Source organism: Cygnus atratus, chromosome 7, assembly GCF_013377495.2.
Source record: "Cygnus atratus isolate AKBS03 ecotype Queensland, Australia chromosome 7, CAtr_DNAZoo_HiC_assembly, whole genome shotgun sequence".
NCBI classification, from domain to species: Eukaryota; Metazoa; Chordata; class Aves; order Anseriformes; family Anatidae; genus Cygnus; species Cygnus atratus.
The window spans coordinates 25,533,597-25,555,369 of NC_066368.1; the positions used below are offsets into that span (position 1 = coordinate 25,533,597).

Here is a 21,773-nt window from a genome sequence, read left to right on the forward strand (position 1 = left end):
CCGCCGGGACAGGTATAAGCGCGTAATTAAGCACGCTTTTCCTCAGACTACTCTAATTTCTACCGTAAAACCAACAGACAATATGACTTCGTAAAATAATATTTTATTTTTTTACTTCTTTTTTTCGGAAAATGTACAGGTTTGGCCAGCAGTTAAGATCTATACATTATACAGTGAGCCAGGCTAGAGGTTTGAATGCAACAGCCGTACTCTGGAATACAGATTTAGGTGTTACACACAGCTGAAATGGCAAATGAGAAAGAAAGGAAATAACACCTGCATTTTCTTCTTTTTCCCCAAAAACGAACATGATCTTGTTTATGACCAAAGTAGTACTGAAGAAAAGAACTGAATGACATGTTTCTCAAAGTGGTACAAACACCCAGGAACAGCCTATTTTAACATATTATAAAATACTGCAGTTCCGTTTTGGGATTGTCGAAGTTAACGATCAAAGGCTCTATCATAACTCCGCTTCTGGCCTCTGCTTCTGAATCTGTTTCTTCCAGAGCCGCCCCGCCGCCCACTCCTGGAGCTAGAGAAGCTTCTGCCATTTCCTCCTCCTCGCTGCGTTTCTTCTAACTCAGGTAATTCATTCGCCACACACAAACGGCACTGTTTCGAGTCCTCCCATTTTCCCTATTGCAACGAAGTCACATATGTCAAGTTATATTCCATAAATACAAATACAGTGTATTTCCTAATTGTTATATTTGCTCAATTGAAAAGCAAGGAAAAATCTTACATTTTAGTAGTACCCTGCAAATACAGGGTATTCAAGTTTGTTTGTCAGTACTAGTTTCAAAACTTTAAGCATAAAAGCTATAGATATCTGACTACGCCTCAGATACTATACAACAGAATCAAAACCCACTTTAGAGATTTACAAAACCCACTTTAGAGATTTACAGAGCAGCCCTTACCAGCAAACTCTTTCCCCGCCTTTCACTTATTAGGAATACCACTAGAATTATTACTGATCCAACAGTCCCCACCCTTCCATCCACGATCCCCCTCTAATCCAGAACTAAAAATTGTTTTAGGAACAAATGCTGCGGCACGAGGGTATGGAGATGCACTGAGGGATCTCCACAATACCTGAAGGAAAGACAGGAAGTCCAGGGAATTTTGGCATGGGAATGCTAACTCTGCCAGAAAAAAAAACTGATCTCAATTCACTTTTCTGGGGAGAAAATTCTGGGTGAAAAGAAGCAGGGGGCAGAATGAAAAAAGGGATCTTTAAGCGAAACATGTTGCCTACAAAGAGCAATTCAGCAGCAGCAATAAGAAGGGGTAGATTGTTCATATCACCATTCGTTTCAGTGGAAATGTTTCAAGCTACAGATTTTTGTAGACAGAAATAGTTTAGGAAAACGACACTGTCTATTTGTTCTGTTCCTCCGTTCCTTTATGGCCAGCCCTTTTGGCCACTAGAAAAGGCAGGATACAAGCTAGATAACATTTTCAGCCTAACCTAGCCAGTTTCATCTACAGTCTGCTGTTACCAGAAACTCCAGTGAAGTACGTACCTCTATTTCCTTTTGGTCTGCCACAGGAATATCAAAGCAAACACCCTACAAAGAGAAAATAATTTCAGTGGATACAAATCTAGCCTTTGAATCGATTGCAACTAAAAAGAAGTATAACAGAACCTACAGACCTACGTACGAAACCAAAGTTTTACATTTCCAAGTTATTTTTATGTTGACTTAAGATGTTTCAAAATCTTTGAACGTTGAAAGAGTTACATCGGTGTTTCACAAAACACCAATACTTGTACTTCCTTAATGTTTTTCTCAGATATACAACATTTTTCCTCTGCATAGCCAGTACTTCATGGATTTTGTTCCTTAACAAGCTTATCACCCTCTCCACTCCGAACTGTGGTCCATTAGCTTCTGCATTACTGATTTTGTAAGTTCTCTCAAATCAGAAGTTTTTTCTATGCTATGAATTGTATACATCCAGTAAATTGAACATTTAGGTTCAGATTAAAGATCTCCTGAAGTTAAAACTATATTACAGGTTAAGTACAATAAACTACATACAGATTTAAGTACATACAGGTTAAGTACAATCCATAATTCATATGTTAAAAAGCAATTCTTTGTCTGAAGCAGCAATTTGACTATCAACAATTACAACTCAGGTAGGAAAAGCCATCCATAGATTGTGTTCCGTACATCAAGTATAAAACAAGGCCGTGATCAGAGAGACAGAGGCAACGGCAATAAAAGAAATCTCACCAATTAAGACAGCATTGAATACTAAGTACGCATCAAAAATACATCAAAAAACCTCAGACAGAGATAGTAAAATAATTCACTGGAATTAAGAACTGTCCCCTCAAGGTCAAATTTAAAATTAAGCGTCCTGCCAGGAAACCTTCTGAAATTCCTGTATAGTAAACCTATATGAAATTCATAAGTCAAGACATGCAGGTTAACTTTTACAAAAAGATGTACCGTAAAAGAGAATACACACAGTACCTAAGATTTTTCTTTTATTTTTTAAATAATTTTAGAACTGTTGCTTAAGTGTAGGTTGCCTCTTGTTTCAGGCTTTCTAGTTTATCATGTCTGGGTATCCTCAGTACTGGCATATAGATGCGCTAGGATTTTGATGATTTGCTGAACTAGATACTGCCAACACCTGCCATTTTTACATCTCTCCCCCCTTCCGGTACTTCCAAAACGCACACAGTCAGCTTTCTTTCATATCAATCTTTATGCTTCTATTACATAGCAACACAATTTGTACCTTTGACATGTACTGCTATCTCTCTCTGGACGTGCATGGTTATACTGAACTATCCTACCTCTTTAACATAGCAGGGGAGCAGAACCCTAAGCTGCAGAGGTGACCACTAAATAAGATAGAGGCCCATTCCTCTGTCAGAGGATCGTGTCTTTATCAGAGTCTGGAATGGGGGAAGAAAAACCCAACTATCCACTCCACCATAACTTTCTTACAGTAGCAGAAATACAAGGAAAAAAAAAAAGCTTACCATTCTTCCCTTGATGAAACACATTCTGTTCACCTTTCTATCAACGTCATCACCCAGCTGTTCTCGTAGTCGCCGCCAAGCATAGCTCATATTGTTTATTTCTTCAGAGCAGCGCAGTATCATTGTAACAAATCCCTAAAGAGTAAGAAATTGGGCATGTTCCATTCAGTCAGAGGAATAAGCTTTAGCTCATCCATCAGATATGAGAAACCTGCTGATTTACAGTTTATAAACTACATTTTCAAATGGCTCCCGTTACAGGCGAACATGCATATTTATAGTCCCTATATTCTTAGTTCCCATAAGGAGAATGAGGAGACAATTATTTTAACAAATAGAGGTATTTTTGTAGTTGTTTTGTTTTTTCTTCAAATTCAGGACAAACATTAAGCTATATATATACTTACAGCATCAGAGTTCAGCAGGGAGCGCTGTTCAATGGAAGTAGCACCTGAAATATGTGCTAGAGCTGCAGCCAGAGCATTAACTGGTCCCTTTTCTTGTATTAGCAACTGAGCAGATTCTTTGAAATAATCAATAGCACTTTGAGGAACAGAATCCAGACATCTAAACAAAACCAAACAAAAAAAATTGCTAGTCAAGGAGAAAAAAAATTTATATACAGAGGTATCTACTTGGCTTTGGAGCATAAATAGAAATGGCAGTCCAGGACTTTAATTAATAGTGATGAGAAATGGCAATGAACAATGCAAAACAGCCCTTTTGAACTAGAAAGATAGGAAGATACAATAAAGCTTGAGTTACCTGATAGCATCTTTGCTGGAAGCCTTTATTATATCTGTTGCAGTAGGAACACCAACACGCTTGAATGCAATGCCCTGAAATTCATAAAGCAAAATACAGATGAAAGTTGCAAACTACAAATAATTCAGTTTTAAAGAAACAGTGTTGGACTCCAATGAAAAAAACATTTAAATCTTAATTTTCTCTTGTGCTTTTTCAAAACCCTACTTTGTTAGTAAAAATTACAAGGTTACAATCACAGGAAAATGGGTAACACTTAAAAAACATTTATGTACCAGGTCAGTTTAAATCATCTACTGGCCTTAAATGGAAGTGAATAGACCATTTTGATATTTTCCAGCAAAAATGAAGGTCTACAAATTCTAAACAGAATTATAAATCCAAGTAAATCAGACTAAAATTAAAGTATGAGTTATGTTGCCCTTCTAAAGGAAAGCCTAAGTTTTTACATGCCTGTGACGAAACCATCTCATCTTAACTGAATACTTAATCAGTGAGAAAACTATCGTATGGAATAGTGCTGGGAAGTAACAGTTATCGATAAAGCTGCACATCGGAAAATCATTGATCACATAAACCAGGGTGAACACTAAATGGAAAACCTGCGAGTTTTCTCCCCAGCCTCCCCTTCTCATTTCCACGGGTACAATCTTATGGCATTTCCTGAAAAAGTGTAGGCACGTAAAACTGCAGTGCAGTGCCTGCTCCACAGCAGCCTACAACCTACCCAAACTCTGCAAGGTAACTGAACCTCAACGGGATGCTTTAGATGTTGTACTCTGTCATTGAGCTACACGAACAAAACATGACATGAGGATTTTACATGCTGCCCTAACACGTTGCATTTGGGTGCTCGTGAACAGAAAAAAACTATGGTTTACCGCTTTTTGTTCCACATATCTTAACTGATTTTCTTCTTTTCGTTGATAAAAACAGATACATATCCCAGTCCGGCCAGCTCGACCTGTGCGTCCAGAACGATGGATATAGGACTCCACATCCTTCAAAATAAATAGCCTTATGACTTATCTCATTCACTGCAATTTAATCAACTCATTGCATTCATATAATTTAGAAGTCATTACCTTAACTAAGCCTGAACAATGCACAGTAATTACAAATGAGGATTAAATTAAAAACCATTTTATCACTTAAGTCAGAAGAGTAAGCTTTCCCATAAATCTCTAAAGAGCATGGTCGGAAAGCCAGAATCACGAGCATGGCTCAACTAGGTCTTGTTTTGTCATTACCACAGAGAACACGAGAAAACATTTTAAGTGTGTACACCTCTAACAATTCCATTCCCTGTCCTGCATGTCAACTTAAGAGCATGGTTATTGAGATACTAATAGTGAATTCACTGAAACATTAGCTCGTTTCTTGTAACTCTTAACTTCAGCCAATGTTCTCACTGCTGGGGTCTCCTCCTCACATGTGCCCCTATGTTAATCATTCTTGCAAGACAAAAAGCTTTTTTTTTTTTCCCACTGTTCACTGTTTCCAGATTTGCAACTACCATATACGGCCTTACAGTAAGAGGCTTCAGACAGCCTTAAAAGGCAGCACTTTAAGAACCATCTTTACATATTCTAGGGACTGATGCACACTGAAAAATCCTCAAATAAACTACTTTTGTATATCAGGACATTCCTTACCCTCAAACGCAATGCTCATAAACTCTGTGGTGAACACCATCACTTGACAACATTTACTATTTGAAAACAAGACTATATATCATTATTACAACGAGACACCCAACCTACCTTTGGTGGTGAACTTTGTACAACCAGGTCAACTTCAGGGATATCTAAACCACGGGCAGCTACATTGGTTGCAACCAGAACTTTAAAGGCACCGTTTCTAAAACCTTTCAGCGTGATCTCCCTTTGCTTCTGAGGAATGTCACCATGCAATGACTGGCAATCCTGAAAAAAAAAACAAAAAAACAAAACAGTATTATTATAGGACTGTACCAAAATCCAAAAGTTCTCCCTTTTATGGTCACTTTTGGTTACAGTATCTTGGTATACAGTACACACTGTATACCAAGATACAGAAGAACTAAACTGCCAGTTTATACTTTAGATGTCTCACAATACTTCCTCGGTGCTTCTTATTCACATACCTCAAATACCTTTAACAAAGGTAGGAAAACACAACAGCAACATATATCTTACCTCCACCTCTAACTACTGTGACCGATGAAAACAACTATGCCCGAGCTTTCCACCCACATCCTCTATGCAAGGCTTAGCTGTTTAAAAGCAAGCCATTTCCAATAATGTTCTCAGGCCTTCCACAGTATTTCTTTAGGTATGTTTTCCAAAATTATGTTGCTTTTTAATCCCTCAGTATATTAATTTCCCCCACTACAAATTAAGGGATTAAAACATAAGTACTCCTTAAAAAAATAAACTGTAGGGTGTTTTAATCTAAACATTCTGAAAGTTCTTCTGTATCACAGCAATAACAAGCGTAAAGACTAAAACATACAGAAACCATTTTTTCTTCCACTTCCTTTCACCTCTTGCCCATAGTTGATTTCCATGCTTTCCTCATGTAAACAAAGTGATTTAAAAAAACAACAACAAAAATACTAAAACAATCCTACAGACACCACAGAATTCAAAAATGTCTTCACAGTTTTAGATTAATGTCACCCCACAAATGGAAGAGGCATCTATTCTGTTAGTGAGCATCAATATGCAAAACCAGAAACATCTAATAATTTCCTCTCTTACCTGCCAAGATCAGAGCTCTGCATTGCCTATGCAAGATTTGATATCACTAACACCACCAGTAACGCAGGATAAGGCTCCACACTCAGGTTTAGCTGTTAGTGAGGTCTTCTAGGAGTGTGGGAGAAACACTCCTGAACACAGTTGTGGCAGATGAAAAAGGTTCTGCTTTCCCTAGGAATATAATACTCTACAGCTTTTCTAGACATAAGTTAACCCATCTCCCTAGTGAAAATACACAGAGAAGAAGTAGTTGCTGTGATACCACCATCAAAAAGGAGCATGCAGTGCCAGTGCCACAACATATAAACACTGCACCGCTACATCAGCGAGTTATTTTCCACCAGTGCTAGTGTGCTCTAGTGTGCTGCACCACAAACCTCAGGAATAAACTAAAGCTCACTCACAGGACACAGCAGATTGAATTCTTCCTGCGCATACATCTTTAAACTCTTCGTAACAGCTAATAAATACCTTAATGAGACACAGATAGAGCCCCTGGTGTACTGCTGCTCTAAACCCTAATTGGGGCCCCCTGACTACACTAATTAACATCAGCCTCCTAGCTCAGTAACTGCTATTCCAGTACCATGACCTGTCATCCTAGCAGCTCTTCAAGTTTGTTACCATGTTTTAATCCAAGAGAGACAGTTCTCTCTAAAGAAAAACAAAATAGCTCACAACTGCTTCATTTAACAGCAATGAAAAGATGTTTTTTCTTAAGAAAAATGAATCCTTTGTAGTCCAGTGTCTGTTAGAGCAGCCTAGTCCTGAAAACAATAATGCTGAGAACTTCCAACCATTTATTTGTTTTAAGGTTTTGTAATTTTCAAACAATCTGACCACCTGCAAAAGCCCACATCATTCACTTTCAAAGTCTCTCCAAAACTTACTCAGCATAGGTCTAATATCAATAGAGGGTCGATCTATCTGTGTTACCTAATACAGATGATGAAATACCTGTTTGATTGAAGCATTCAGAGCCAGTTCGTTTGCATCCTTTTTGGTCTCACAAAATACAATGGTCCTCCCGAGGCTGCCACTGTAGACCTGAATGACATCTCCAATAACTGCAGCTCTCTGAGACCAGTGGCACTCTATAGCCAAATGCTGTGGAAAAGAATTCCAGTTTTTAGCTTACACAAAACCCACAAGATTCTTTAAAGCATTTGAAATTTGAAAATGCAGAAATACTAAAGAGTTACACAGTTTCTTGATGGGCAAAACATTCCCGGAACATGCAAAATCCCTATGGCCCTTACATGTACAACACGATCAGTCTAACATTAAGTGAAATAATTACAGTAAAAAGAAAAAATGACAGTCCACTGATCACTTTTTTAAAGCAAGGAAAAAAACTGGCGATTATAAACTGCGTCTCTAGAGAATAGTTAGAGGTGCAGGATTTTATCAAAGTTATATTAGCTACAGTTATACGTCAGATAAAGTGAAACACTGTGTTACAAGCTTCTTTTGAGCTCAAGATTAACATTCTTTGAAAACTGCCATTACAATTATGATATGCCCAACTGATTCATCAGAGTATCTGTTAAGAGGTACCCTACACCTAAACAAAACACCTTTATAAGGTATAGAGAATTAATTCAGGCTTCTAACATACGCCTTGTATTCCTTGCCATGGTATTCACCACACAGCAAGCAAAGGCCTAGCAAGTTGTGATACCACAGGAAATCTGAAAAAGCCTCCTGTGTACAGAATACCAGAATGTGACTGACGCCTGTAATAATTTAAAGGAGCCAGGCTGATGTTAATGCATGCCTTTAGCTCACAACTCAGGGAGATTCAGACACACTGAATTTCTCTCTGAAAATCAACATAACTGATAACTGAATTGTCACTCTGCTCTAGATGTCTATAAGGTTACTAGGTGCCGGGAGTTTCTAAACCTAGCAAGTTTGAGTAGCTGTAGTGTGCCCTACGCCTAAAAATTCATTCTAAAAACAAACTTTCAACATTACCCTGATAAAGTACCTTAGCTGGCACCATTTATGTCAACGGATGACCATTTGTGTCAAAAAGGGAAAGGGATGAGGCCTGAAAACATTGACATTAGACAGGTTACTCACTTCTACTGTTGTAGCAGCCTTCTGAGTTCTTTTCCCAATTAGGTCAATCTGCTCATATTTAGACTTCATGTATTTCTTAGCCACATCATACACCCAATGTGGGCAAGTTGCAGAAAACAGTAGCGTCTGGGGATTGTCTTCAGAATCTTAAAATACAGAAAAACATTTCACAACCTTTATATCTTTCATTTTACGGACGCATACTAGTTCATTACACGCTTACTACAAATATAAGGTCAAATCTCATTATCTAAAATATAGACGGAAAGTCTTTTTTTCATTTCATGCATTACTTACACCTCGGAAAAATACTCTTGAAATTAAAAGTATTTTCAAGATTAGAGAAAAAGGTTACTTTGAACAAAAATACAGTCTCTTTTCAAGTGATTAAATGGGTAAAAAGCTTCTAATTCCTTTTGACTGGAAAAAGTCCAAGTAAAACTTCTATAGAGGTGTCAAAGAAAGTTATCTACAGGCTCCTAGGTACTGGATTTTAAGCTTTGCGAAGGTCCTATGAATGATTCCCAGTTACACAACACTTCCTCACATACTACATTCACAGTATGTTTCTTAGAATACACTATTCAGTCTTTTCTAAATAAAGCCACATTACAACTTTCAGAAAAACATTCTTCGGTTTTAGCAGACTAAAAGATTCCTTGTATGTCCTACTATTTGTTTAAATATTGAGATTACCTTTCTTGTATGCAACTCGTAAAATGTCTTCCACTTGCTCAGCAAATCCCATGTCCAGCATCTGGTCAACTTCATCAAGGACAACGTGTTTCACCTTGCTAAGGTCTAGCTTGCCGTTCTGAAGATGGTCTTTGATTCGACCAGGTGTCCCAACCAAAATGTCAATTCCACTTCTAATGAGATCAACTGATAAACAGGAAAGAGCAGAAGAGGAGTTAGCAGTGGACTAACGAGCATTCTATACATTAGAGAGACTTGATAGCCAAGTAATAATGAAACAACAGCTTCTTAAACCACTCATATGTACTTTCTTAACAAATGTAACAAGTGATGAAGAGGAGGAGAAAACTGGGGAAAATAACAAAATTGGTAAGACAGAAGTTCTGCTGCTTTCCCTGAAGGAAAAAAGAGATTCATCATCTCTCTTCCTTCTCCTCGTGACTTAAATTACGTAGCAAAGAGCTTGTTTGAACACGCTTGGAAAATAGTTAGATCTTTCCAAGTTGTCTGACTAATTTAACCAGATTAAGAAAAAAACACTTCTGACTATCTGAATTATTCAATACATTTTTTCCACAAAGTTCTGTTGGAAAAAAAAAGTTATCCCTAATGACATCCTATACACACAATATATGTGTATATATTGACTCCCAATAATGACTCCCTATACACACGATATAGTAACTTTGGTTAAAAGTACGTCAGTAGACGAGGAACATTAAGACTATAACTGAGAGCTATGGTTATTTCCCACCATAAAGGGATATTCTGAGCCACTCACTGAATACCCCACGATTGCCCCCCCGAGCTTGAGCTAAAGGTTGCATTTGGTAAGGCCTGAGTGCACTTCTTAAACACGCTAGTCAATTGATATTTCAATTATTAGCCATGTGTCACTTACTCTGTCCATTATATGGAGTTCCTCCATAAAAACAAGCTACTGTGAGCTTTCTCGTTATGTCCTTGAAATCTTTGGCAACCTGGTTTGCCAGCTCTCTTGTTGGAGCAAGAACCAGTACCTAGACAGAAGGATGACAGACAGATGTTCTCTCAACATGGCTTCTACCAAAATACATTAAACGTTTATCCACCAGTATAGGTCCAACCACTATACCATTAAAAATAACAACAAAAAAAAGGTTTAAAAGTTATCTAGGCAAACATCAGGGAAACACACTAAAGTTTCTCATGACATCATTAACCTCCTTCAGCACATATTCATGTAGGACTTTTTTTTTTTTAATGAGATAGGCAGGAGGTACTTAAATTTTAACTTCAGTTTTTGAACACATCAGATCAGCTACAGATCTTCTTCTACATGTGCATATATTGTCAGTACAAGACTGAACAAGTTGTTTAAGCTTTTTAGCTTTTTTTTTTTTTGATACTGTTCTCAAACCTAGCAACAGAGTCTTGACAAAAGGACCTTTAAAATCCTTGTCCTGTTATGTCTTTTATCATTGACACACATTATAAAAAAGTAAGAAGTGTACTAGGCTGGATTAAGGCCTGAAATCTTTTCTCTTCTGATATTCCTAACTCCCTTGATGAAAGTTTTCCCTTCTCTGCAAGACTGCACCGAATCTTAAGTCAGCGTTCCCAGTCAGACAGCCAACACGATGGCCAGATGCAGATAAAACAGCTAGTAGTAATTTTGGAATAAACTTTAGGTAGCCTGAGATGGGTGACAAGATGAATTAAGCTGACAAAAATAAATTCCACTACGAAATGAGGATAGGTGTTGGCCTTTCTAGTTTTCGAAGGTATCATGAGAATTTGGTAAAATAAACATATATTTCTGAGAAGAATGCAGACAGCTCATAATCAATCTGCATTCTCTGGAGCAGGACTTTTAACATCTGGTGGTGGTCCTACTTAAAAAATAAGTCTATTTTTAAAATCTCCTGCTATTTATGTGCTTAAAATAAACATGCTTAAAGCAGACAGCTTTTATTGATCAAAAAAAAGTCGTTATTTTGTTCTAACTTGGGAGAAAAAAAATCACCCAGTGACCAGTGGGCCCAAACAGGTAAGATGGCTGGCCAAAATTACCTAGAGATGCAGTGAACCCCTCTAGTTTTTTCTCCCTGTAAGCAGAAAAAGGAATTGTCGAGTGGATAGAGCTACTGCACTCTTTAATCTTGATTAGAGGGCATAAGGCATCACAGGATGCAGACAAAGCCCCAGTGAACGTAACTTTCAAAGAATCTTTCAAAGGTTGCTTTGAAAGAAGAACTTCTGTGCTAGCTTATCCCTGCACAAATGTGAAGAACTTTTCCAGTGGGCTAACACTCTGAATCACTTGGACAGAAGACAAAAGCAAAACCAGCATTCTAACTAAGTTACCTTTGGTGAACGGCCTCTTCTTCTTTCCTGTGAGTCTGCCTGAAGCTTTTCAATTAAGGGAATAGCAAAAGAGAATGTTTTCCCTGTTCCAGTTCGTGCTTGAGCAATTACATCTTTCCCAGAAAACACCGGGTGGAAGGTCTTCACTTGAACGGGGAACAGGTACGTCACTCCTCGAGCTGTGACAATGTGAACAGACTTCCTCAGCACAATCACATTTAAAGTCTTCTCACGTACATTTCAGAGGTCATCCCAAGCAGAATACCCAACAACTCTACAGTAAGTCAGGACTATATCATCACCTCCACTGCTTCGTGTAACCACAGAGCCATTTTTAACGAGCACCCTGAGACTGCCTCTCTTAATCGCCCCTGCTTCATATCACCAGAGAGAGCTAGCTGGGACAGAAGAAGTTACTAGCCTTTAATAGAAGTCTTTAAACACCATGATTTTATTTATGTAACGCTCCCCTCCTGGCTACAAAAATTTCTTATCTTCAAATAAAATGCTAGTCAAAATCAATTCTTCTCTCAATCTCATATGAAGTCATACAACTCATGTCAGAGATGCTAAATATATCTGATTTTCTTTTACTTGCAATGATATAACTTTTAACCAAAAATTTCTCAATGTTTTTTGAACTTGTATCTGTTATTTCAAGTTCCACTGTAATGGCTGAACCAGGCAAAACTGAACACAGACTTCTCTGTGCTCAAAAATGTATTTAAAGTTGGCATTCAATACGCTTTCTGTGTAACATCGGTGCTTGCATACACACAAGTAAAGCCCACCCCAAAGCTCACTGCGCATATTAAGTGTAAAAACACATGACAGATCATTTACTTCCTGTGACCACATCATGCCAAGAAACTTACCTTGAAGAAGCTCAACAGTCACTTTGGAAATAGGGAAATTAGAGAAAGCACCCTCCTTCTGCTCTTCAGTCATCTCCTGTTGGGTAAACAAGAATTCAAGTAACTTTACTTGTGAGTATCAGATGACCATCAGAAAGCCTAGGATATGGGCGTGCACACTGGTGTCATAGACAAAGGTGAATTTTTTGGTAACAATATCACAGCCTTCTTTGTTTTACTTGCTTACTATCATATTTCAGTTAAACAAAAGTGATCTGTAATTTAAATTAAGGCAGTTTCAAATATAACGGTATAATAATAGAAAATATAAATTAACTCCAATAGCTTTTAATTACATTTTAAGATGATATTTTAAGCAATTACTGACAGCCAAGCAGAGTAAGTTGTAATATGGCTTGCTAGCCAACTTCCTACTTCCCAACTAACACAGCACAGTGATTTACATGTACACCAATTGATCCCCAAAGGAGCAACAAATTGAGGTAGATCATCAAATTCACCTACTTACTAGTGTGTCACTTCAATATACACTGTAGCAGCACACTGACTAAAACGTTAAGTGTGCTGAAAAACAAAACTACCCATGCCAATGCTGGGTGCTTTGTGAAGCATCAATCACCACAAAAAAATACAAGCAACAGTAAACAACATGGCTAAATAGACTTAAAAACAAATCCTAGGAATGACAATATTTCCCCCAACAAAAAAAGTGAATTATGTCAAGCAATTTTAAAAAGACATAAATCAAACAGAAATAGTCAGATAAAAATATTACCCCAGGAAGGCTTAAAAATACTTACGGAACTGGTCCGATGATATATATATATATATCGCTATATAATATATATATTACGCTAAGAAACAACACCTTACAAAGTGATATTTAGCAAGATCATAGATAGAAACAAATTAACATATAATCCTTCTTTTTCAACCAGCTAGAAAAATAAATGTTACTTTACCCAAGAAATACCCATACTATCAAAAATAAGTCAATTAAGATGTATTTCTGGCCATGACAGTCACATCTAACAATGCTGAAAAACATTAAAGTACCCTCTTGCTGCAGCTCACCAACAGCTGCCAACAGCTACAACAGCACCGGACTGCTGAAGTGAGGAAACCATGGCGCGCTGATCTGGAACTTCAGCACTTTCAGAATTTAGAACTTTTGCAAATAACCGACAGCAACGGCAGGCCAAGCAACTTGAAAGTTTACAGCAGACTTCCCATTGATTGAGAGAGGAGGAGGAAAGGAAAAAAAAGAAATAATGTGTTCTAAATTTAACCTTGTTGTAGCACAGGAGTTGAAAGCTGACCTGATAACTGTTGGTAAATCAGTTATTACTTTTACCTGCTCTTGGTCGCTGTCACAGTCCCCACTTGATGTTTCGCTGGAGTTACGGGGCCGCTTTTTGTGGGCAGATTTAAGGGTGAGGGAAGATAACCTGGCGTTCTCTGGGCTATCTCCTCCGGCATCACCGTTTTGCTTATTTCTGCTCTTTGCTTTCTTGACTTTCGGCGAATCGAGCTCATCCTCCGACTGCTCGCTCTCATCTGTCTGTGATTTCCTCTTCCGAGCCTTATCGCGCCGCTTGGCTTTCTTTTCTTTCTTCTCCTTCTGGGGAACGACACTCCCGTGAGTACCAACCCGCGCATCACCCGAGCCACGGGGAACCGAAGCAGCACGAAGAGCCGGCTCACAACCGAGCCGGCTCACAACCGGCCGCTCCCCCGGGGGCTCGCGTAACTCGCCAAAACCCTCCCATAAAAAAAAAAGAAAGAAAAAATCCCAAGTCCCTCCCCCTCCGCGCATGTGCCGCCGGGAGCCGGCTTCCCGACCGTGGCACACGCGGCGCTGTGGCCGAGGGGGCTTAGGAGGAGCCGGGAGTCCCCCGGGCGGCTGCTCCGGCCGCGCCAAGCCTCGGTGCCCCGGCGGGGGCGGCGGGGCCGGGCTGAGGGGTGGCCCCGAGGCCTCCCGGGGGCCTCGCCGAGGCCACGCCGCCACGCACGTGGCCGGCACGGCCCAGGGGAGCGCGGGGCTCGGCCCCGGCCCGGAGCACGGCGGCGGAGCCCGGCCTGAGGCCGCCGCCACCGGGGGGCTGAGGGGTGGGGAAGGCCCGGCCCGACCCGGCCCGGCCGCACCGGCTGCGGAACCCCCCCGGAGCCCCTCCCCGGTACCTTGCGCCGCCGCCGGCCGTTGCCCGTGGCCGCCTCGCTCTCCATGGGGCTCTCGGAGCCCGCCTCAGCCCCGCTGCCGGCGCACAGCCGGGTGGCCTCGGGCATCGCCGCTCTGCTCCGCGCCTCGCCGCCGCTCCCCGCCGCCGCCGTGACAGGAACGCGCCCCTCCCCGGAAGCCGCCCGCCGCCCCGGCCGGCGGCAGCCAACCGCCTGCCGCCCCGCCCCGCGGACTACAACTCCCGGCGTGCCTAGGGACAGTTCCCGCCCGCCCCAGCCTATGGCCGTGCGCCGCACCTCGGTCGTGAGGCGGCCGCCATTTTGGGGATGCTCCCGCCCCACCCAGCTCCGCCGCGCTGGGGGGGGGGAGGGATTGTGTGAGAGGAAAAAATTAAAAAAATAAAAAAGGCAGGGCTCCCGCCGGGCCAGGAAGTTTGTGCTCCTCCTCGCAGCCAGGGATATTTTCTCAAAATGAATCTCCTGTGGGTTTAAGGTCGATAAAAGACCGTGCAGGCTGAAAGCAGCGCAGCCTGCCTTTAGCTACAGGAAAAAATCAGGAGTAAGAAATCAGAAGGAGTCTCAAAGACTAAGTCCTGTGTACCACATAAAACCACGCACAAGCAAGCGTAGGAGGACTGCCGTGATTTATCCCCAAAACAGTGAGAAAGCCTCAGGATTCAAGCAGTGTTTGCGGTAAAAAGGTGCGTGCCCAGCTAGTTTCTTTGCGTTGTTTGCTGATGGGAGATGGAGGCTAAAGCCTGCCACTGTTTCTGGTTTTCCACAAAAAAAGAATTACAGCATCAAACAGTCCTGCACGAGTGGTACAGTCCCGCTAGAGCAACACATACCCTTTCCAGATTAACAATGGGATCTGAGTGAAGTGTATCAGTCGTCACTTTTATTAGACATAGGGATGCAAAAACTAAAGATGAGAGCAATAGAAATGTTCATTAGATCTCCACACTTCTAACAAACAGCTCTGATTTAGAGGCAGCCTCACACTGTGACCAGACATAGTTACAGTATGGTTGTATTGTTACAAAGAAAAAAGTTTACATAGCTCATTAAAAACCTAATCAAACATTCATGACCATAGTTAGCTGAAGCAAGGAATTTTTTGGTGATTGTCCTCCCACTCTATCCTCCTTTTAGCATTATTATTCTTTTAGGATTTGGCAGGAAGCTTCATCTTCTTTTCAGTCCATCTAAAACAACAGAATTATTAGATGTCAGACCTCATACTCTAAAAATAAGCTGAATTGGCTTAGCTTCTGGTACCTCAGATGGCACCAATACAATCAGAATGACCCTTTAAATACTTTTTGCTAAAGAACAACCAAGAGGCTTCAAGTGTCCATGTCCAAATAACACATTAAAATTGTGCTTGAGAGAGTGCACAGCCAAAAAGCTGCTTAAGAGGGAAGAAAAAAAAAACAAAACAACACTTTAGCAGAATTTCCTTAAAAATAGTAGTATGTGATTTGTTCCTTTGTGTACAAGTTTCTCAAGGTGACAATACATGTCTAATGAGAACTTGAGTGGTTTAATTGTACTTAAATACCAGTCATTTAAGGTCTTAAGAACATATGATGCTATTAAAAATTGATATGATTTTTTTTTTCCTCACAGCATTTTATCTTACATTCCTGTCACTTTAGTTAACAGTTTTGTAAGTCTTACCCACATGCAACTATGTGAAATATTGTTTCATACTGGTTCATTTTGTTTATGAATTTTCAAAAATCCACCTGAAAAAGTTACCTAGTTACAAGCAACACCTACCCTATGAAGGGAAGAGAAACCTCTAGGTCAGGTGGTGGACACATTCTCCAGTCTGTTGTGAGCAATTTTGATGATATTTTGTACTTTAAATTATGATTGAACACCTTCATAAAACACTTTTTATTCTTCATCTACAACTGGGAAAACTCTGGCAATATTGGTAATATTATACGGTAAGATCAATAGAAGCTGAGTGTTATTGTTAACAGGACCATATTGAGTTTATCCATCACCATGTTGCTTAACATTTCTGCACTTGTCTACATCTCCTTGTGCAAAGTAGAGCTCATAATATTTTCTTGTCTCATGAAAGCAAAATATAAACAGCAGCATTTGTATAGCAGACTTAGGGAGAAAGTTCACATAAAAAGACATGGTAGAACTATGCATTTTAAGTATTTCTGGGTCATAACACTTATGTTTTTAAAGATAATAATTTTATTGTTGGGGAGAGGGATCTATGGTGTACTGCAACTGGTCTACCTAAATCTGATTGTTAATTTGAAGATAAAACAACTAACACAGTCGCATGTGTTTTCTTACCTTGGGGAGTCAATTCCACTGTCTCCTGTTATGCTGTGGTTTTCTGTCCCCTCTGTGTGATTCTGTCCTGATAGCACAGTACATGCATTCTTAAAAAACAGACCTTTCTTTACCAGAGGGTTTCTTGTTTCTTTGGTTTGTGGGCCCAAAGCACGGCTCAACACTGCTTCTCCTGTCTCACACAAAGAGTCATCCTCATTGGTGCTGCAGAAATCGGCTACAGCTGAAGCCTTCACATGTTCAGTAAGGCCAGTTTCATCTTCCTCTCTGTAAACTGTCGGAAGAACCTGACTGCACAAACAACTTTCTACTGTAAAATCTGGGTTTTGATGCTGTTTTGAGCCATCAATTGATTCTGCAAAACCAGCACATCCCTTATATCCATGGTCTCCAGAACCATGTTTATTTACAGTTGTATTGTATTGCATTGAACAAATATTAACCTTGGAGTTTTTTAGAGCTGTCCCCATCTTTTGCACAGCTTTATTCCAGTCCGTTGTACCTGAAGATGCACAGCCAGGAACCAAATGACATGGTTCATTGCATTCAGAATTGTCACCCAGATGCAACAAACTACCAGTGTCACAAGGATGCGCTTTCTGGTACGGAAGATGACCTTTATCAGTAAATCCTTCACTTTCCACCTTCATTGATCCAGGATGGCTGGCGCAGACATATTTAAATATAAGGTCATTCTTTTCGTCAGTCTTCTGTCTGTGTTTCACACCAAATTCTTTTACCCGGCTAACATTGGTTGTATAATGTGAAAGACTGACATTCCGAAACTCATTTGCTGTTTGATCTAATAACTCGCATACAGTGTCAGCTTTGTACCTGCAATGGCTTTCTTTCAGATGTAATGAATGTTTTGCTGCTTCTTTGCACGTACCGTTATCCCCAGCAGAAGAGTGGGGGGATTTTTGAATATCCCCATGATTTCTTTCGACTGTTCCTCTGTGGACGTTGTCTTCAGAAATAACACTCTCCACAAAGTATTTACTTTTATCATCTATCCGCAAAGTACTGCTTTGTGGATAACTACAGTTTTCACTTAAACTGTCCTTCTTTAGTTGGACGGAGGACCTATTACCTTGAAGAAATTTGCTTTGCTTAACATTGTCAGCCTGCATTTCAGAAACTGGATGTTCAGTTTCATATTCAAAGGCTTTTGAGGAGTCCAAGAAATGTGGCCTTTGCGAACCGCTCTCCTGCTTTTGAGTCCTGGGCTTCAGCTGACTGTTAACACGACCTCTGTACCCTTTGGAATAAACGTTGTGTCTCCATGAGAGACCCTGAAAAGGGTTCTTGATCTGTTTTTTATATATGACGTGGGATTCCACTGCTACATCCAGCGGCTGGTGGGTCATGGTAGACAGCGAAATGTTCTCTTCCAGTTTCTGGTTTGGGGATGTTAGCTCAGGCATGTGAGATTTCCTGTTGCTTCTGCTAATTTGCTTCTCTTTGTCTGATTTGGTTTTCCTGCAGTGTTTTGCTGTTCTAATTTGTGTCTTTGGAACACACTCCTTTGAAAGATGCTTTTGCCTGAGGGTTAACGCTTCAGCAGAGATACCTTCACTAATACTTTTCTTCCTCTCCTCAAACTTTTGCATTAATTTTGTGTGCTTAATCAAATTATCAACCGTGAGAGTAGGGTTAATACGCTTGATGATTTCATGTTCAATATCACGTGGCATATTATCTAAGTTGTCTTCATCTCGGACTGGCCATTCCTTGGGAGGAAACTGGGCTGAAAAAGTAGAAAACTCCTTCTTCTGTTTCTCTTTTTTGGAAGTACCTCTCCAGAAAAGGCCAAGGCCAAATTTTTTGCATTTCAGTTTCTCTTTGACTGATGTCAGGGATTTGATGGTGTCCCAGGAGTGGTTTTCAGCAGATGCTGAGATCACTTGAGTTTGAATTGAAGGCTTCAACTCACTGCAGCCTTTCTTACCTCCCCTGTTAGCTTCAAGGTTCATTAGTTGCTGATATCTTTGGTCAGTGAGCATATTCTGGTCAGAGAAACAATGGCAGGATCTGTAACAGGATACTGTAGGAATGTTTTCTTTTGCTGGGTCTGCACAGCTCTCAGCATTTACAAGGTAACTGATGGAAGACAAGGAGCAGCAACTGTCCTCCAGCAGGACTCTTTTATTGTCTTCTGGGGCATCATTTGCAATGAAGTAGGTGTTAGGGGTGACGATGAAGTATCCGTTTTCTGTATGATAGATTTTCCTTTCTTTAATTAGAGCACCAAGGATATTGTATAAGATTTTGTGGGAGGGAACTGCAATGCCTACAAGATACAGATATTTCAAATCAAAAATAAGTTTTCAAACGAAATGGGAAATGGTTGAAGAATAACTTGCATGTAACAGACCTGGAAACAACTCAACATGAAATACCCAGCGTATTTAGCTTGCAGGATTCAGAAATAAGTTTGCAACTGACCTGTGAATGGGAAATACTCAATTTCAACATGAAAACGTCTGGTACCACGGGACAAAGAGCGGGATTTTTTTTTTTTTTAATACGTCACCAGCAATTGTGCTTACACCCAGCCACATCCCCGTAGGGCTCCCCGCAGGACAGGGACAGCCCCAGCTCCGCAGCCAGCGGGCTGCAGCCGGTGACGATCCTTGTGTGTCCCTTCCAGCTCGGATTTTCCGTGATCATCAGCCCTGAGCTGGGGAGAGGTGAAGCAGCCAGGAGAGGGCAGCACAGAAACGCCATCCCGCCGAGGTGGCTGCAACCCTGCCAGGGGCTGAAGGATCAGCAAAACCCTTTTAACTCTCTCAAGGCCATTCCTCGCTGATGAGTGAAGCTCGCTGCTGAGGAAGAGGGTGAAGACAGCGGCGTTTCTGGTGGTCACGGTAGTCTCTTTTGAATAAGTAAGGATGTTCCCTTTGCATCTGTCAATATATGATTTTTGTGAGACCTTCTGCCAGGTAGAAGCCAAGCCATGTGTTGTTCAAAGCATTTGCCTCTAGGCAGGTTATTTAAGAGCAGCTTTCATCCCTCTCTCTCAAGCTTCTGGTAAAGTTTTGTCAGGTGACAATTGCTCCCAAAATTTACCTCACTGACACTGGTCTCAGCTGCTGGTTTTCCCTCAGGTGTCACAGTCCCAGCATCATTAGTCTGGTGACAACTGACCAGCTGTCCCAGATGCTGCTGATCTCCTGCCCACAAGAACGAAGACTTCCAGCGAAGAACAAACATAGCAAGAAAAACGTTCTCTCCCTCTACAGACTTGGGGAGTACTGCTTCTGGCTGAGCTGAAAATGCTACCTCGTGGTGTCTCAGTACACATATGGACTGCATCACATTCCTGGCAGCTTTTGGAGCCAGTTTATGGGGCTGCATTAAAATTTTTTCCCAGTAGTGAAAATGCATACCAGATCAACCTGTAACATTTGCAGAGCTGTAAGACTGAAGAATCAAACGAGGAAGCTCAGTATGAAACCAGGGAACCTCCTGCAAAGGGCTATAACGAGCCTTTATGGAGACACACATGCACACCCCCTCCTTCAATACTGCAGATTTAAGGGACGTTTTTCAGATTAAAAGCAACTGCAGCATTTAAGGCAAGAGACTACTCCCCCATCAGAAGAGCTCATTAAAGTTCATTTGGTGTAATTAATTTGCTTTCAGGAATTTGACCAACAAACCTGATTTTGCAGGCAGCTCCATTTTGGATACCAGCCACCAGATGTAGCTCCCCTACTGTAGACTCCTTTGCCATCAAAATCAAATGTGTTCCTGGCTCTTAAAGGAGAATTCAAAGCCTTACTGATCTGGCAGTCTGCTTTATGCTTTTCCAGATCTGGCATCTGGATCCCTCATCTATACTTTCAGACTCTTGAGAAAGGACATGCCCCCAAAGTCCTAACGAACCCAGTTTATTAAAATGTGTAAAAAGGATCATCATCATATCAATGTTAGTGATGCTCACAGGCTGATAAGGACTCCATACGTATTTGTGCATTCTCCCAGTTGCCTGATGGTTCGTAATCTTCCACATTGCCAGTTTTACTTGTGAATATTCATTGATGACTTGTCCAATATCACAAACTCAAGCTTGATGGTACAGTCACTTTTAAAAGGAAGAGGAAACGAACACTTTACCTGGATAACTTTTCACTAACTGCTCCACCAAAGTTTTCTGCGTGACCATCATTTGATCTGCATTCATGTCTGATATGGCACTGCAGATTTCTTCTGCCAGAGGAAGAGACTGTGGCAGTGAGCAAGGATTCATGAGAACAGGGAGCACATCACCTGAAGTCCAGAAGGAAGGAAAAAGACAAAGAAGAGAAGGTAGTTTGAATGGAACAGTGCCTCATTTTTCTATTAGCCACGATTATATGGTGTTGCTTCAGAGCAAGCATCTTATCCTCAACTAATTTTATTTCACAAATTACTCAGTGTTTCTCAGAGAACACAAATGGCTCTAAATACTTTGTGTTTTTATAATGAAGGCAGCAGAAGGCTACCTTAGGCACGTCAGTTTGTTTGGTATTAAATTCCAGCTTAAACCTTCATTTAGCTCAGTAAACAGGGAGTCAAAAGAGAGAATTAAATCTGATGACTGACTTTTTGATGACTGTTTACAAACAAAACCATGCAGAACATGTATTTCTCTGAGTAGCTAATGAAAAAGGTCAGCATCCAACATTCTAAGCACGAAATCTTTTCACCAGATCAGAATACAGGAAGAAAAAAGACCAGCAACAGGCTCTAACACATGAATTTGAACAGAAA

General features: G+C 40.6%; 2 protein-coding genes across 3 annotated transcripts; both read right to left on the bottom strand.

Annotated features, from left to right (window-relative positions):
• Nucleotides 1-81: 81 nt before the first annotated feature.
• LOC118253064 (nucleolar RNA helicase 2-like) lies at nt 82-14,881 on the bottom strand. Of its 2 annotated transcripts, none has more exons than XM_035557101.2 (15): nt 14,697-14,881; nt 13,870-14,136; nt 12,516-12,591; nt 11,641-11,819; nt 10,196-10,313; nt 9,295-9,480; nt 8,599-8,744; nt 7,471-7,620; nt 5,536-5,697; nt 4,654-4,773; nt 3,773-3,846; nt 3,415-3,574; nt 3,008-3,142; nt 1,530-1,574; nt 82-639 (listed from the first exon to the last, which is right to left on the bottom strand). In XM_035557101.2, the coding sequence occupies exons 1-15, from the start codon at nt 14,799-14,801 to the stop codon at nt 445-447; spliced, it is 2,118 nt and encodes a 705-aa protein (XP_035412994.1). In that variant the 5' UTR covers nt 14,802-14,881; the 3' UTR covers nt 82-444. The 2 variants fall into 2 exon arrangements, with proteins under 2 accessions (XP_035412994.1, XP_050567791.1); XM_050711834.1 differs by having other exon boundaries at nt 13,870-14,133; nt 14,697-14,880.
• Nucleotides 14,882-15,858: 977 nt separating this feature from the next.
• On the bottom strand, nt 15,859-21,318 carry STOX1 (storkhead box 1). The gene is made up of 3 exons (XM_035544233.1): nt 21,138-21,318; nt 17,019-19,308; nt 15,859-15,898 (listed from the first exon to the last, which is right to left on the bottom strand). The coding sequence occupies exons 1-3, from the start codon at nt 21,268-21,270 to the stop codon at nt 15,859-15,861; spliced, it is 2,463 nt and encodes an 820-aa protein (XP_035400126.1). The 5' UTR covers nt 21,271-21,318.
• Nucleotides 21,319-21,773: the final 455 nt, after the last annotated feature.